General features: G+C 37.1%; 1 protein-coding gene across 1 annotated transcript in view; it reads right to left on the bottom strand.

Annotated features, from left to right (window-relative positions):
* The window catches only part of CDH8 (cadherin 8), a gene marked incomplete at its 3' end in the record, with an annotated part of 134313 nt that overhangs the window by 67423 nt on the left and 47866 nt on the right, over positions 1-19024 (bottom strand). The window contains exon 3 of the mRNA XM_080636559.1: positions 8456-8575. Within this exon, the coding sequence (XP_080492685.1) occupies positions 8456-8575 (120 nt within the window). The remainder of the gene's footprint in view (positions 1-8455; positions 8576-19024) is intronic.

Genomic DNA, 19024 nt, shown 5'->3' with positions numbered 1-19024 from the left:
ATTTTATTTGCAATGATCCTTTAATATGCATAATTATAGTATACACTTTACAGAAAGTAGACTTGGATTCATTTTCAGATGCTTTCCAACTTGAGGTGTGTAGTTCAAATTCCTCTAATTCCATCTCTTGAAGCAAGCACAACATTATTTAGATATGTAGCCTGTTTTCTGACTCACCATGAGGAAAACGATTAAGTCCTAACTATCTCTCTAGCTTTCCAAAATGACAGAGGTATTGCTCTGAAATGCAAGAAATGTGTGCTTTTTTGTTACTAGTATTACTAGATAAATCTTAGAAGCAGAAATCACCTTTTTTTTTAAATGTCAGTCTGTCTTGATCTCAAGCCACTTGTTTTTACCAAGTACAGACCATCATAACTATTTTCAAACCTCTCTGCAGTGATTTTATACTTTCTTTATTAATCTGAAAAGACCGCTCTTGTTGCTACTGAAGGACCCAATCCTACATACTTTATCCATAACAGTTGCCCTTTATACTTCTAAGTAAAAAAGCAAGGACTGTAAGACTGACCCTCAGGTCTGCTGCACTAATGGTTTGTCAGTACAACTGTCTCTCTTAATGGGCTGTCATCAAGACAACTTTTAAAATAATAACCAAGAAATTTCCATACAGACACCTTAACAAAACTCCTAAGGTTGCATAGCACACTTAGTACACAATGACAAGAAGAGATTTCTAGTACTTTGAAAATATACTCTATTTTCAGCATTGTGCTTAAGTGCACCAAATACTGTCAAACAGAACTGAAGGCACTGAAATAGAAACAACCAGGTATAAACTCCAGAAATCCTTGCATGTGCTGGAGCCAATCCTGTTACCTCAGGAATTTCGCTGTCTGGGCTGCATGGACCTTCCTTCTGTATACTCAGCACACATCTGCCTTCTGCTCTAGGAAGGGGAGTTCCTACACTTTACTTTCAAAAATATCCACCCATGCCAGCTCATGCCTCTTAAAATTATTTGTTGAAAGTTTAGTTAACTTTAAATCTGTAGTAATTGGCAAGGATGCCAACCCTAACTACTCTAATTCTATGATATCACAGCAGCACTACCTTGTAAAATGAGCTAGAAAGCAGCAGTTCAATCCAGGCTCTGACTAATGGCATAGAACAGTTAGGGCTGGAAAGGACCTTAAGATTATCTAGCTCCAATTCCCCTGCCCATGACAAGGATGCCTCACACTAGACTGTGTCACCCAGGTCTCTGTCCAACCCAGCCTTGAACACTGTGAGATATGGAGCATTCACCACGTCTTTGGGCAACCAGTTCCAGTGCCTCACCACCCCAACAGTAAAGAACTTCCTTATATCTAACCCAGACTTCCCCTGTTTGGTTTAAAGCCATTAGCCCTTGTCCTATCACTACAGTCCCCAATGAAGAGTCCCTCTCCAGCATCCCTGTGGGCCCCCTTCAGATATTGGAAGGCTGCTATGAGGTCTTCATGCAGCTTCTCCATGCTGAACAGCCCCAACACTCTTAGCCTGTCTTCATGTGGGAGGTGCTCTGCTCCAGCTCCCTTATCCTCATGGCCCTCCTCTGGGCTCGCTCCAACAGCTCCATCAAACAAGTTCTTTACAGTAATCCCATGAGGCTTTAAATCTAAACTATTTAGAAACTGAACTATTTAGAAAGGCTTTGTTGATCACGAGTTAGTTTTGTTCCTAGCAGCTTATTACTTTCCGCTTACACTTGCAGATTACTTCCTGTATCAAAACTGTTTTCCCATATCCCTCATCTGAAAATGCTGCCTTGTCATTTTATCATGAGTTATTACAGAAACAGTCCTCGTGCCTCTCTTTTATTAACACCTCTCAAATATTTGTGCAGTGATTTCATATCCTCCTTTAATCACCTCTTATCCAGTTTATACAAATTAAGTTCAATCAATCTTTCATTATAAGTAATATTCTTCTCACCTTAGCTACCCTGCTTTGAACTTTCTTCAGCATTTCAGTAGTTTTTTTATGATGATGGGTCTCATCAGTACTACATGCAATATTCTGAGGGCAGCTTCTGCTATCATTGATACATACTAATACTAATGAACAGGACATAAACAACCAGATAGGAGAAGTAGTCTGTAACATCACAAACATGTCTGAAACTCAAAAGTTGCCGTCATTTGTCTTCTGGCTACCTTACTTGTTTTTATTCTGCTAGATTGTATTTCAAGGCCTAGATGAAGAAGATAATAAAGACTGCAAATTAAAATAAAAAATTAAAACCTGACTTTTGCTGAATGCTGTTCTCATTCCTCCCAGGCCTACTACTCATTTATGTTCTGATTTCAGGACCACAGGGTTCAAAACTGTGGTCCAGAGAGGCCCATATACTAAATCATTAAAAACTCTGTTGATTAAAACATGTGCACTTTCACCTGAAAGCTAAAGCTAGCTATAGAAAAAAAATCAATTATTCACTCTCACAAAATATCCACAATCTATTAGGAGAGTCTTTAGTTTTCTATGTCTCCTGACTTTCTATTCATCTCAGCTTTTCTAACTTGAACTTTGGCTTTGTACCAAATGACCATATGCAAGATAGTAGGGTTTAAAATCTGTTTCTTCACATATAGTAAGTGCTTATGCTTGAATAAGACAATGTGTTTGCCATTGCAACAGGGCGCTGGGCGTAGTTTGCCTTTGTCAGTAACCATATTTCAGGTATGTGTAGAAGTGACATTATTTAAGTCCATGTGAAATGTAAATAAGTCAGACACAGCTGAAAATTTATTTTCTCTGCCATTCCTATATAATAGAACACAGTGTCACTTGATAGTACATTCCACTATGATAATCTTATTTTAAAGCTGACAGTCATGATTTAATATCCTGGGAAAAGCTTAAAAGTGAGAAGGATACTTTAGCTACTTTTAGCAGTATTAAGGACACCCTTCCCCAGCATTTTGACTGTCATTATTTGGATTATGAGAAAATACATACAACACGTTACCTATATAAATAAAACATACAAGTCAGGAAACCTGGCATCAGTTAGTTAGATGTAATGATAATGATCTATGGATGACATATGGGTTCACCATGAGTTCTGTTACTAATCTGATGTTATCACATTGTAAGTTCAGCCTCTAATAGAAAATCCAAATATGTATCTTTGTAATGTGTTATTTATATTTACTCTCTATCCACAAAATTCACCTATGAAAAGTGAAAAATATTCAGAGCAAGACATCAGAAAAGCATTTACCCTGTGCCATATTCAGAACACTGAATGAAAAATAACTTCTGAATTACCTTCTTTCATGTGTCTAATAACTCATACAGAAGAACTTGCACACTAGAACTGCAGAAGTATATGCATTTTTCATCTAAGGTAATGGAAAATTATTGTTTTATAGGTCACTTACCAGTAGTTACTTCTGTGCACCCAACGTTATAGAATTGTTTCAGCAAGGTTGAAAGTAATGTCAGTGTTTCAAGCAAGACTGTGATTCAGGTAAGGACTACACCTATTTAGTGTCAAGTTAGTAGGAAAAAAAAAGCAGAAGAATAAGCAACTGTTTTCCTCACACTTGCCCTCAAGTACAGCAACCCTTTCTACGATAGGCATGAAGCCATACCCTACACCTTTGCTCCTTTTTTTGTTCAAAGTACTACAGAAGGAAGAGGAATCAGAGGGCATGATTGGGATTATTTCTGATGATCAGCTCTCAGCATATCATTAAAAGAAAGCAGCAAGTTCAGATAATCTTTAGTCTCAGGCAGGAAATTAAAAGAAATTATAGGCATCTATTTCTGCCTTGATGCTGGTAGCTGCACAGATCTAAATCTAGTTTTAATTTCTAATAAACAAAGCCAATAAAAAGCCAGTCATCTAGAAAAGCAGTAAGTAGATCAGCTGTAAGTAGCTACAGTTTTGATAGCATTTGATACATTCCTATGAATGACAGAACATATTTTCATTCTGAAGTGGATTACATTAAAATAGTCCGAGACCATCTTAAAAACCTAAACGCACACAAGTCCATGGGACACGCTTGTGAGGTGGGCTGATGCCAGCCTTATGAAGTTTAACCATGACAAGTACAAGGTCCTACACCTGGGTCGGAGCAATCCCAGGCACAGCTACAGGTTGGGCAAAGAAGAGATTCAGAGCAGCCCTGTGGAGAAGGATTTGGGGGTGTTGGTCGATGAGAAAATGAACATGAGCCAGCTGCAGTGTGCGCTCGCAGCCCAGAAAGCCAACTGTATCCTGGGCTGCATCAAAAGGAGCATGACCATCAGGTCAAAGGAGGTGATCCTGCCCCTCTACTCTGCTCTCCTGAGACCTCACTTGGAGTGTTGTGTGCAGTTCTGGTGTCCTCAACATAAAAAGGACATGGAACTGTTGGAACAAGTCCAGAGGAGGCCATGAGGATGATCGGGGGACTGGAGCACCTCCCGTATGGAGACAGACTGAGAAAGTTGGGGCTGTTCAGCCTGGAGAAAAGAAGGCTGCGTGGAGACCTCATAGGAGCCTTCCAGTACCTGAAGGGGGCCTACAAGGATGCTGGGGATGGACTGTCATCAGGGACTGTAGTGACAGGACAAGGGGTAATGTGTTCAAACTTAAACAGGGGAAGTTTAGATTGGATATAAGGAAGAAATTCTTTACTGTTGGGGTGGTTGAGGCACTGGAATGGGTTGCCCAGGGAGGTTGTGAATGCTCCATCCCTGGCGGTGTTCAAGGCCAGGTTGGACAGAGCCTTGGGTGGCATGGTTTAGTGTGAGGTGTCCCTGCCCATGGCAGGGGGGGTTGGAACTGGATGATCTTAAGGTCCTTTCCAACCCTAACTATTCTATGATTCTACGATTTCTTAAAATAGAGATTCCATTTGGGGAAAGACATGATTCTAGACACAATACCTGTGTTCAGAAACAACTGTGTTTTAAATTATTTGGAAAGATTTTCAACTTAGCTGGGATACTATTGAAATGTAACCACAGAGAAAATGTAGCTATATACACATTCACATCCCTCCAACAATAAAGCTTAAACAAGCCCCAAACCCTGAAGTATCTACCATGCTTGGAGGATCACTCTCAGGTTTGATTCTTTTGGATAAGACACTACTGTACCTGTTTGTTCTGTTTTAATTTGCACACTGTCACAGTAGTATCGAAACATCTTCCCACATGAGGTTCCAAATTGCTGCATACAAACGTGTAAGATAATGTGTTTTCGCATCCAGCTTACTAAGAGTTGTGATGGCTCACACTGCTAAGGTTTGATAAATCTAAAAAATCTCAGTCAAACATCATACATACTTTCTATTTCCTCTGGACATTTTCTTTTGTTAAAATGCACCTTCCACTCTCTCTGTCCATGGTATCAACACTACTGTGCAAATTATATAGCTGCTAAACAAGTGTGCCTGTTTTATGCACCACTGACTTTAAAAGGTGAAATACACAGTGTCACAAGCTACTGCAAAATTGTAGCTATCTTATCATAATACTATTGGCATTTTGAGACTGCCTGTAACAACCTATAAAACTCTCTCTGGTATGTAATAAACTCTTGCTCATACCTTCCATACAAAATTCTTGTGCTAGAAATTACAAATAAGGAAAAAAAACGAAAAAAAGGAAAATAAATTATTCTGCATAGTTCTTTACATTTTCTGAACACACTTTTCTTCACAAAAACCACAACTATAAGGCTGCTGGGTTTTACAGCAATCTTTTTCACCCTGTGCAATATAAGGCTTCACTTTCTATATAACTACCTGCATCTGGCTTGCTTAATGACTAGACTTTTATATATATTTATTGTTTACATATCCTAAACAAATACATGCTGAAGGGCTCTACACAATTTAACATTTAATACGGATGGCTAAGATTTCTTTAAGTGAATGAAGATGCATGTCAGACACAAAAGGAAATTCTGCAAATTTTAAAGCATTGCAAGCGCTGGATAGGTCCATCTAAAGTCACAGAACAATTGCATACTCTCCGAATTTAACAAACTCTTTGGTGGGCAGCTGTAAGATTAGTATGGTAGTTACTCTACAGATGAAGGCCATTACATAGGTACGGCAAAGAAACAAAGTGTGGCCTCAGTACATAAACTCATGTAGTTGCAATGGTTTAGAGAAGAATATAAGAGATGTCTTCTACAGAAGAAAAATGAGAATCTATAAAAATGAGGAATCTAGAAACCACTTATTAATTCAGAAGCAGCTCTGTAATATGAAGCCACTTACTCAGGGACTGTGGCAAAGCCACAGCTGAATTCTTTGTGACTAAATTCCCTTTAGAAACTAATGTCATTTTCACGGTAACTGAACTGTTACTCAAAGGAATATTTGTAACTGGAAAGGAAGGTTTGGGGGAAATTTGATTCTAGTGAAACAAGAGAAGAATCATGATTTTCAGATTCACCAAAAAGCTTTGGATTTTTCTCTGGCTTTCATGATAATAGAAATCACTTTCCTAGGTGATGAAGAGTTATTTCAGTGGATTAATCATAAGGTTTTCATGCAATAGAAATAATAGATCTGAGTAAAATGAAAGATATTTTTATATTTAGAATATTTCTTTCAGGCTACTTTTGTGAAAAAGAACTGAAAAATCTTCTGTGTAAGTGAAGAACACATTTCTGAGCTCCTCTGTGAAAGCTATGTGTGTTCCCGTACCAAAGCAGTAACTTGCCCTAGTAGAAACTGAGAAAAAGCTTACAGCTAAACCCCTCTAATTAAGACAGCTAACTCAAGTAATTACTGCATTCAATAATTTGTAATATTAAAGAAAACCAAATCATATATTTTGATACCTGATGGTCAGGGGTCTGTTCAGAGTTATATTTCCAAATCACTTGTGACAAATCAGCTAGCATGAACTCATTAAGAACAGCTTCTTGACATACTTATTTTTGAAACAAGCTACTGTTTTTCCATTATGCTGTTCTAAAGTTATTCTTTGTAAATTTCTACTTTACATGGAGATTAAGATAAAATAGTGAATCACATTCCAGGGATTGTATTCACATTTAGGATAGCTGTACTTCAACCAGAAGAAAATCCTTTAATGGATTCATCCAGTAATCTATTATTTATCAACCTATATTATTTACCTGAAGTCCTTGCAAGTTAGGACATTTCTAGGAATGTGAAATAATTTTTCCATGCAATCTCACCAGAAAAACTTAAAAAACTTCCAGAATTTTTAGATTCTATGAATACTATGTTTAATGTTGGTGAGAAGATGTAACACAGTTGATCTATCAAAAGCATCCTTTAATAATTTCTTGTAGCATTTATTTCATAGTTTTGCTAATTTGCACGAGGACAAGGAATTTTTACTTTTATTTAATCCTTTGTGGTCATATAAATCCAGATTTTTTTGTGAATGTTTAAAAATGAGCTACAGCTTTCTACTCCTTAGGAGGTCACAGTGATCAAAACCAGGTTCTAGTAACAGGTGAAAGAATATAAGAAATAGTATCAAATCACTTTAATAAACACTTATCAAATTTAACAAAGTGAATTTGCTGTAAATATGACATATGTATAGAAAACAAGAGGGAATGGGTTTATTGGCAGTTCCTTCAGATTACTTTCAAGTCCTTAAAGCCACAGAGAAATAAAGTCATCCTAATTGCAAGCTAATAAAACTTCATACCAACACTCAGTATCATGTTTTTTCCCCAATCCATCCAATCAAGAAAGAAACTAATTTTTAATGGAAATTAAAATTAATGGAGAAGAGAAGGCTGCGTGGAGACCTCATAGGAGCCTTCCAGCATCTGAAGGGGGCTTATAAAGATGCTGGGGATGGACTCTTCATCAGGGACTGTAGTGATAGGACAAGGGGTAATGTGTTCAAACTTAAACAGGGGAAGTTTAGATTGGATTTAAGGAAGAAATTCTTTACTGTTAGGGTGGTGAGGCACTGGAATGGGTTGCCCAAGCAAGTTGTGAATGCTCCATCCCTGGCGGTGTTTAAGGCCAGGTTGGATAAGGCCTTGGGTGGCATGGTTTAGTGTGAGGTGTCCCTGCCCATGGCAAGGAGGGTTGGAACTTGATGATCTTAAGGTCCTTTCCAACCCTACTTTATGATTCTGTGATTCTATGATTACTGACAGACATTCACTTACCATCTCAGTTTATGTATATTATATGAAACATGTGAGAAGCAGTCACTGGTGTAAATAGAATCATAGAATTTTTAGATTGGAAAAGACCTTTAGGATCATCAGGTTCTTGGCACTGCCAAGTCTACCACTAAACCACACCTCCAAGTGCCACATCCACATATCTTTCAATACCTCCAGCAACTGTGGATCCACTGCTTTCCTGGGCAGCCTCTTCCAGTGTTTGAAAGCCCTTGCAGTGATGAATTTTTTTTTTTTCCTAATATCAAATCTAAACAATCTGGCATAACTTGAGGCCATTTTATTACCCAGGGATTTATATTCATAGACACCTACCTGTATGTGGCTCTATAGAAAAGTACGGCTGTCCTTCCAGAATGCTATAAACCAGCTTGGCACTATTTCCATAAACTGGATCATCTGCATCTGTAGCTGTTACTTTAGTAACAGAGGTGCCTAAATAAAAAAGAATATACAAAATTAATGTTTACACTCTTACTAGAAAGTTCTGTAACATTCAAAAAATAAATTGAAACAAAAATTTATTTCTTTGTAAGTTGCATGACAACAATAAACACCCCCCCCACACACAAATGATCACTAACTACCTACAACATTAATTCTGGAACACAAACAAAACATTTTCCTTCAATATGGTATATGCCAGCAGACTGAATTTCTAGGTAAACGAAAAACCCTTTTAGTAGCTGTATTATTTAACGTTTCTCTGTAGAATACATTTAAAGCTATCTGATAGATCTGTGTAGACTTCAAGCATTTGCAACGGAATCATATCAAAGGGATACGAAACGCAAGGTTAATAATACAATATAATATGTTGCATTTGAGACTTGTGAAATCACATTTGAAAGAACCCTGCCAAGTTACACAGACCACATAGAAAAACAATAACAAAAAGGAGTCTTATTTCTTCGCTTGGCTTGCAGCCACAATAATGGTTTGATGTGGCCACAGTGACAGAGTTAGGACAACAGCTATTGTGTCTGAAATGAGTCTCTGCCACCAAGAAGGCCATTGTCTAACCAGAGTTATAAATTCCATAGTCTGACTAAAAAAAGAAAAAAAGGGGGGGAGAAAAAAAAATTAAGGAAATTGCTCTTTTTTTTATTTCTTAGGCAACACAACACTTGCCATTCCTGAAAGAAACAAAATTGAATGAAATTCAGTCAGTTACATTAAGCTTGCTGCAAAGACTTTTTTTTTTTTTTTTTATGCCTTAAAAATATAATGATGACATTCATTAGATTAACAATAACAGCAGTATCTACTGAGGGAGAGAAAGCAACCATAGAAGAGAGATTAAGGGCTGAATTATATTCTTATGTTCAGAAAGGAAAAGAATCATAGCACCCACCAAAATACTCCTCTTCTCCCTTTCTGTATATGCCAATAAAAATAGTCTTCTCTTCCTTCTAGCACTGTGTGCTGCTCTATACAAATTACAGGTCACTTCAGGGTAGGAAGAGTAAACTAAAGTGGAAGGTGATGGCATGTCCTTGCACTGCACTTTCTTTTCTTCTTTCTTTGTATGGCACATTGCTGCCATGGCTTTGGGCAGTTCTGTGCGTTATAGCACATGCAAATTATTTAGAAGAATGTTTACATTTTTATAGATAATTTGCATATGAGCCAATAGTTTCCATTTCATGCTTTCTCACCTGGCCACATCAAACATCGGGGCAAGATATAGTGCTAGCAGGATCTGTGATGTCTAGAGGAATGGATAATACCTCACTTAAGGAGTGTTAGTTCTATAGTGTCTGAGGTTGTAGCAGGTTTGCTGCATAGGAATAATGGGGTAATTACCAGGGAAGGTAACGTGGGTTGCAGAAATGCATCTCACTAGAGAAAAAAAAAATTGTGTGTGATTTGTATTGGTCATTTCTTTTGGCTACTGGAATAAATCTATCCATTGTTACAGGGGAAGAACCTCAATGAAGGAAAGCAGATCAACTGGCTGTCACGCAAGCTCTACCGTGGCCCCATCTGGCAGTGAAGTGCCTCACCAACATCTCTCCTGCTGCTCAGCAGGGTCCAGAAGAATCCACACAACCTGCAGCTGATGGTTACTGTGTTGAACAGGAATGCAATTCTGAAGAATATTATGTTGCATCTATCTTTGACAGATGCTTCCTGAGCCTGTTCTTACTAACACATAAATTGTATGGTTTGAAGCTTAACTCTTTTTTATGTTGAAAGGTGGTCTTATACCTAACATTTCATATAATAATCTTTAACCTGTCACGAGGCATGGGATATTGACTTTATCCTCAACCTGATGGTTAGTTTGTAAGGAACTAAGATCAGAAGTTTGTTTTCTAACCAATTACAAATTTTGCTGTGTACCCAGACACTAACAGACAATGCCTGGTGGCTCTGAGTGAAAGTGATAAAGGGGGTAGGTGATACAAATGAGGACACCAGCCTTGTAGCAAGTACAACAGCCTCAGCCTATAGATGATATTGTGAGTAACCTCCTGCACATATAAGAGAATAAAAACAGTAACAGGGAAGCAACCATGGGGCACACTCAGAGGCCATGGCGTAGGCTACAGAGAATAATTGAAATAGGGAACAATGACAAGGAAGTATTCAGGAAGCTTGAGTTTGCTGCAGGAACAGAAGTACAAAAGGACCCTTTGTAGCTTGCCCACAGTAACTATAAAGCATGAAGAGATGTAGCTACTAGAATTGTCTCACATACTTAAGTTTTGTTGGCTCACCTTCTGTAACTCATACACCAGTTACAAGTTCTCTATTTTGCTGTCCCTAGACAAAGCAATGTCCTAGCCAAGCCATACCTCCCCTCTGGCAGAATTCAGGCTCTGGCCCCATCATCCCAGTAGGGCATTTCCTGCAGTTCACAACTGCTGCCCCATGTGTGATACCAAATATGAGTGCAGAGGTCAGTGGTTTCTTCAACTAGTACACCTCAAACAGCAGGTGAAGTACTAGGTTTCACTTTTGTTTTTCAATATTCTTAAGACAGAAGAGGTTTGCACAGACATCATACAACTGGACAGGGCTGGAATAAGGTAAGGCTTATCACAGATTAGTGAAAATTTTTGTAAGAGTATTTCATCTAGGCTGTTCCACTTTGTTTCCATTATATAGCTTATACACAAAGGAAAATAAAGGAGTGAAATTGTTGACTTTTGTGAGATTTTGTTTGATTTGTCTAGCTGGATCTCATTTCAAAGGACTTCAGAAATAATTACACTGCTTGTTTAGAAAGATTTGATATATAATGTCTATTCTTTTCTTATTTCACTTGAGAATTACTGAAGACTTCTATAGATATTTATTTCAAGATTTCAAAACTCAAATAGGTATGCTGATTCTTTGATAAATGCATCATTTAGCCCACGTGTTTGTTAGACATTAAAGTTGAATACACCTTAATAAAAAGAGTCAAACAGTGTTTAACATTGCTTCCAATCCTGATGCTCAGCTCTCAAGACTTTTTTCTGGTGATAAAAAATATCACTTTTTGAAGACCCAAGTTTATCTGAAATTTACACATACATTAAAAATACATATGTAGTAGTCAGTATTCCAATTCCCTGTTTATATACAAAAAAGGGGGAAATGGCATACCCTTCTTTTTCTTTCCCTTACAGGTCACTTGAAGTGTGACTGTAATCTCACCTAATAAAAGTAATGAAGGGAACGGAAAAATAAAATACTCTCTCAGCTCCCAGAAATCAATTTCTTACACTTCCAGTCTCTGCCACTCAGCACTTCATTTCTGACCATCATAACACAGTTCTGAGAAGGTCTGTCAAATTCCATAATTTGCTCCCAACTATCTTATTGATGAAAATTGTTTATGAAAGATGCAAGCAATCACAAAATAAAAATTACAGACATCACTTCCACTATTGAAACTAGTCAAGCTTTGCACAGTTTAAATTCTATCACCTTTAATTTGGATTTTTTCTGGTTTTATGCCTTGAATCAAATCTTCTTGGTGAAATGTGCCTCAATAATATGTTCACACTGGCAATACGAAGTATATAAAGAAGTGAACTCTGTCCCCTCTGCACCTGCAGATGATATTGCTGCACCAGTGCTGCTCTGGTTCCACTGCAGGATGCTAAGTGTCCAGAAGATGTAGCAACCTATCCCACCTAGACAAGTGACAGAACCCTTTTCAACTAATCAGGAATGAAAGATTTGGAGAACTGAGAGATTCTCGAGGGTGAAAAACAATGCAGAAAAAAGAAACTCACAGCCACCATGGCTGTTACTTAGGCAATCTCCCAAACACAGCAGAGTTCTCTGTGCTGCAGTCTAGAGCTTTGGATTATCAATATTTAAGTAGGATTTTACTCCACTACACACACTGCAGTTATAAACTACATGCACATAAATATTTTTACATGCATAATGTGCTTAAAGATTTAAAGATAAAATTTTTGCATTGAAAAAGCAGTAAGAATGCAGGGAAGAGCATTTATTAAATAAATGCTCTTTGAAAACCAACGTTCTGGGCTCTACCCAGCAAACAAACAACTGTGGCTTCTGTTTGTGTTTAATTTTGACTGCATTTGGCTTGCATTTGTTTCTTTGTTAATGCTACAACAAACTCATTTAGCTAGAGACTATAAATTTGAAATGGTGCCATTTTTACAAGAAAGCCACTATTATAGGCCAAGTCACTGTTGTCCTAATTACAATAATATAGCAGGTTTATATAATCTGACCCAACAACATAGTCACTGTTTCTTTTTTACTTTATGCATCTAATATTACCTTATATGAAACAAACCCATTTTTTAAAGAGATGAGGCAAATTTTAAGATGTTCAATTGAAAAACTTCCTGCATTTCTTTCTGAGGTATACTTTTGCAATGATAATAACCCTGTGATTAAATACGGAGTGCAAAGAGATTCAACAGATTTTAATTAATGAACACTTCTAATGTGATTTAGCCATTAACCATTGCTGATTGTTTTACTGTTAGTGTCAGGTTTCATAGTTTCTCTTTGCAACAGGCTAGCAATCAGAAATGTAATTAACAATAGAAGTATTTTTATATGGTTAGGTAAGAAAGCCTCTGTTTGCTGGTAAAATAAGATTAAAAGCCATCATAAAAATAAGATGTGTGTGCTTAGCTAATGCACTTCTGTTGTTTTGCTGGTATTTTTATGTGCAAGTCAAGGTACAGATTCTGCACATTAGTCAGAAAGAAAAATATATATGCTGCCACAGGGAGTAGGAAAGCAAATTTTTTTGGTGTAGCAGTGGAATGCTCATACAGGAAAAAAAACCCCAAACCAACTTGCATGTTCTAGAAAAGGTAACGCACAGTTTGTTGGTGCTAGAAATTTACATCAATCCATATTCAATGAAGCAACCATTTTGTTGAAATATTGTAATGGCTGGTAAAAACAAAAAATGTGATCATAATGCAACCTAGCGGGACTATGTGTTCTCATTTTTCCGCGAACATCTAGGAAGCATTCTTTGCTTCTCTGATGCCCTTTTTGGTCTCCTTCACTCTGTCTTCTACTCTTCCCAAATCCTGACAGGCTGAAATCTCTGTTTCATTCAGAAGATCTGATTACCAATGTGACAGGGCATTAAGGGTACATTTGCATAAAAAAAGACCTACCATTATTTACTAACTGTTTTGTTTTTCTAAGAGGATCACTGTGCTTCAAAATCTCTAGCTGGATTTTGAATTTGGTTGATAGTAGCTGTGCAGTCAGCAGTGGTCAAAGCAAAGCATTGCTTGTATTCAGCAGGTCAGATAAGCATTCTTTCCAAAATGAAGTCTTTTCTTCTCTGTCCTTCTTTGCTATAATCTCACAGGTAGTATGACAGTTGTCATGGTAACAATTTTTTATTGAATAAAACTGCAATAATCTCATAAAAACCTGTATAACTTCTTGACATGTAAATTATTGCTACCTCAAAGCTGAAGAAACTTATTCTTATTTGTTTTTCATTGTTCTTTTTTTTTAATACAAAAACACAGTTTTAAGTCTTATTACCCTGTATTATTCTATATGAGACCATTTCTAAACACAAGATCTGTGAATTAGAGATTTCACCAACCAAATAAAGAAAATGTATGTGCAATAGAAATCTGTGTAATGCACTTCAGAACTTGTTATCATATGCAAAATACACACATAAAATATTATCACTGGTATTGTAAATTGCATAGCTTGGTGTCTATGCAGATATACACACATATATATGTGGATATGTTGCATGGGTGTTTTGAGGGTTTTTTTGCAGATCATACCTTATTTCGCTCCTACCTTCTACATCAGTACTCGAATGTATTTTTATTATTATTAATAGCTAATTTATTTCTCTAAAAGACCAGCAGGTAGATCAGGTCTTATAACGCAAGTCCGCAAGGACTTCAAGAGCTGAGCACCAGGAAGGGCAAATGCAGATGACAAGAAAATGCAAATCATCCTGGGAAGCAATGCAGGCAACAGACAGTGGTTAGTGGCCATTTGGTTAGCACACCTACTTGACAGTGCCTACAGCACATAGACATCATAGACAAGTTTTAAGGACTGCTTTGAGAACAGAGAGACAACAGATATCTTGCATAAGTTTTTCATGGAATCTTCCTGCACTTAAAGAAAAGCATGTGAGAAATAGGTATGTATTTGGAAATAGGAGGTATTTGGCTTTTAAGTGTCCAGTGGCCTCCTTTCAGTGATGAAGAAACAATGGAGGTGGAAGATGACATCCTAAGCAGTGGTAAATGTTAAGAGATATGGGCCAGAACGGTTCACTAAAGGAAAAATGGGCAACTTATGCTTGCCATGCTAAAAAGACAGGAAGGTCAGCATGTATTTTGTATATACAGTAGAAACCTGAGTACAGCCACTCACAGAGGGAGAAATGAGAAAAAAAATGTGTGTACTTTACAGATGTAACACTGATATGTGGGTGATGAGAGCCATACAAATACATAGATACAAGACTTCATTTAATCTTCTGCAAAGAGAAAAACAACAAAAGCTTCCCTACAATGAGAAATTGTACAAGGAGGAATAGGTCCCCAAGGGAAATAACAGAATCCTCCTCCCTGAAGAGCTCGCTCTATTGCACAGGATGCTAGATAATGTATTCTAAGGGAAAACCCTAGAAAGACAGGAAGATTAACTAATGGGGTAATTTGTCTTTCCCAGCTGTAATTTATTTGACTCTAAGTAGTGAAATACTGTGATGCTGTCATGATCTTGTTTATGATGATTAAGGTAAGGAAGAATGAAAAGAGGGTTATTTATACAACTCAGTTTTAGGCTCAACTGGCTAAGTTCGGTACCTAGGTGCACTTGCTTTGTGCTCTGTCTAAGAGAGGAAGACAGATTTGTCCTTCTCATGAGACCCTTCCTTCCTGGTTGACCAGAGAAGAATACAAATTAAATCAGCCAGCTAGCATGAATGCCTGAACTTCAATTGTATGACTACTTCCTTCTGTATATGTACTGAAAAACAGGTTCCACCAGTCTACAATACTTACAGTCCAGGAACTTCAAGCATGTAAGCTGACTCACCAACATGCAGGACAAGTACAGATCTTGCAAGACTTTTGTTTTCATTTACATGAATTTCCATATATATATATCTGTATACATACAAACAGCTATGTGCACTTATATAGACAATTGTATATATTTTCTGAAATAAACTACAATTGATATATTTCATACTCAGTTTTATACAACTAAAAGCTTAGAGCAACAAAGCGTTACCTGTTTGTTTTATGTAAGTAGTCACATATAATGTCACTGAAATGCACAGCAAAAATAATTTCAGAATCCAGTTATTCTACAGACCTACAGGAAATGGCAGATGCTGCCCCAAAGGCTTGATAGTCTAAACCAAAAGTTTTAACACCAGAAAAATCAGGCTTAATAAAGGGATCTGAAAGAATTCAACAGAAGCAGCTTGATCAACAGTAGGAAATAACCACTACAAAATATTATTTAGTACCACGCAAGAAAACGCAAGAAACCCTTTCCTGTTTCCACCATATACATCTGATATACTGAGTCATTAGGTCCATAAGCAGAAGAGGTATCCAAGTTGTTTCTTTCAAGTGCTACATATATTTTAATGCAATTTTTAGGGTAGATAGTTTAGAAAGCTAATGAAATCTTTAAAAAATGTTAATAGCATGCATTATGTGTGTTAGTCAAAATCTCTGAACAGCTGAATATCCTACCATGTGTAACACACAATGTTTTTAGATTTCTCATGCATCATTTTAAGGACTTTTTATTATGTGAGAGAAATGGGAAAAAATATATTGTATGCAAATGTGTAACTGCAGAAGTACAAAAGGTGCTTGCTATGCATAGGAGAAAAATGCCTTCTGTACAGCTCACAGACAATGGAGCAAGCTGGCAGCCTTCAGCATTTTACAGCTGTATAATGAGGACTGTAGAAAGTGTGACTGTGAAATCTAATAAGTTGCATATTTTACAATTTTTTGTGTATACATTGATTGTTTTAGAACTCTGATGCTGCTTTTTTAACATGATATTTTGGAAAAAAATATGTTTTACATCAGAAATATATATTCACAGCTAGTGATACAGATAACTCTTTGGCAATTACCCATGCTGATGTTACCTACTGCTTAGATTTAGCTTGCATGAATCTAATAAGTAAGGACACTGACTTTTCAGTTTTAAGGTTGGCAGTTCTTTCTTGCTACAACTTATAAGATGGTTCCATTAGAAAGCCTGCAGGTATTCCTTTATAAATTCCCCTGGGTGACTGTTAGGATTAGAATACAGTCTGCAACATCACAGGCAATAGTAGAAGGGTAAAATATATTTTATGTTTGGCTTAAAGAATTATGTTTTCTTTTAATGCTTTTGTTTTTTTTGCTTTGTTGTTTTGTTGTTGTGGTTTTTTGGTTTGTTTTTTTTTTTTTTTTTTTTTTTTCCCTTCAAATATCACCCTCACTATAGAATATTAATTGATATTTGTGAGAGATGTGGGAAATAGCTGTGCCTTTGTTCAGGACTTTTTGAAAGACTGCTTGTCTCTAATCAATTGACTATTTCATCAGCATTCACTTTGCGAGGTCCCCAGGCAAAGACAGTAAAATTGGATGATCACTGTAGACTATATTTCCAAGCAGGAAAAAAACCCAGTACCGTAGGGCTTGTTGATTTCAATGGAAGTTTCAGGTTATGCTCAAGTATATTGCATAAAAATATACATAAATCATAAAGTAGCCCTAGCTGTTTATTGCAGAAACTCTTTCATTTATAACTTGCTGTTGTGAAAGCAGAAAACGGCTGGCATAATCTTGCAGCTTTGATCCTCTGCTTGTTTTGTTTGGTAAAGTGAAGCCTACAATGCCAGCAACCATAAAGGCTGCAAAAACAGACTCTGAAATATTGCCCCCTCAGGCCACTGTGGAGCAAGCATATGGCAGCAGAGACCTTTTGAGCCCCAGGGAAAGGGTACAGTTGAATCAGCTGCCCAGCAGTACTCTACCAGCTGATTCATGTCAATATGGCTTTCACATCAGCTCCACAGGCAACTGCTTATCTGTATTCATGAAGAAACATTAAGTGCTGTAGATTCAGCAACTAAACAAAGACAGACTTACCAATTCAGGGCAGGGTGCGGAATGACCAGTGCCAGAAAAAAAATGTATTCTGAGTTGTTTCTGAATCTGATTTCCCCAAATGTCAAGTGTGTCCATCAACGAGATGTCTTACACAGGCCATATGAATTAATAGATTTTAAGGAGTATTGGTCCCCACTGCTCTAAAGCTAAACTTTTGTGTTAACAGAGTGATATAAGTTCTACTAGTAAAAAATTTCTGTGACAATATTAACACACTGAATGAAATTTTCTGACCTAGAACTTCCCACCTTGTGGTGAGAACTTGTCTGCATTTCCTAGAACTGAAAAAAGACAAAGTATGTTCCAGTCCTGTGGCATTTCATAGAGACTCAGTCTGTCACTCTACTGGTCTACTTCTTCTCATCTGTCTGTTTTCCACTTAGGCATCATTAACTGGTCAGCAAATGGGCTCATGTCACAAGCCTAGCTGTTTGGAAAAATGAAATAGCATGCTTTCAAAGCCTGCAAAATAAACACCTTATCACTGTTTGAAACACCTTTTTAATTAGAAATTTGGAAAAATTGTGAAAAATCCTGCCAAGAATAGATTTAAACTTGCAATCAAAAAATAATGTTTTGTAAACCTGAGTCAAAGACTTATTTTCATGTAGTTACAGAACATAAATAAAATTATCTGTTTGATATGTACAAGAGAAAGCAACCACAAAGAATTTCAGAAGCAGAATACCTGCAACAAGAACAAGATGTTTGTTTCTACAAGACAAGAATCATCTGGAAAAATGATAGTAGCACAGATTCTTGTAGATTACATGGGACTAGAGAAGCATGCACCTAAGACTGCCAAAATTTACTCTGCTTTGCCCTCATATGATCAACATACAGCTATGCCTGTCTGTGTGTCCTCCTCCCATCATAGGAAGATGCATTCCTCTATATGAACTCTGTAAGGAACTATGACTTCAAGTCTGGTCCAAACAGCTTTTTCCTGAGGAGTTTACCTTTGCTATGTGCCATTTGCAGAGTTTTCATTTGTGCAAAGGGGACGCATGTGTGCAAAAAATGGAAAACTTGCGACAAATTGGTGACAGTTAATGGAGGGAAAAAATGTCAGTTTGTGTCTAAGAAACCACTGCACTCTAATACCTCTACACTTTGCACAGATAATTTCGGGTTTATTTCTAAGAATCAGGCAGTGTCTTCAGAACCTGAACATTCAACTACTTCCTACCACTGGTAGAAAGTGTTTTAAGCAATGCCACTGTTTTTAACAATTTTGTGTAAAGTCAATGAACTA

This window comes from Psittacula echo (assembly GCF_963264785.1).
Source record: "Psittacula echo genome assembly, chromosome: Z".
In the NCBI taxonomy this organism is placed as follows: domain Eukaryota; kingdom Metazoa; phylum Chordata; class Aves; order Psittaciformes; family Psittacidae; genus Psittacula; species Psittacula echo.
The sequence above is the reverse complement of the archived record's forward strand: the minus strand, read 5'-3'. Positions and strand labels throughout refer to the sequence as shown.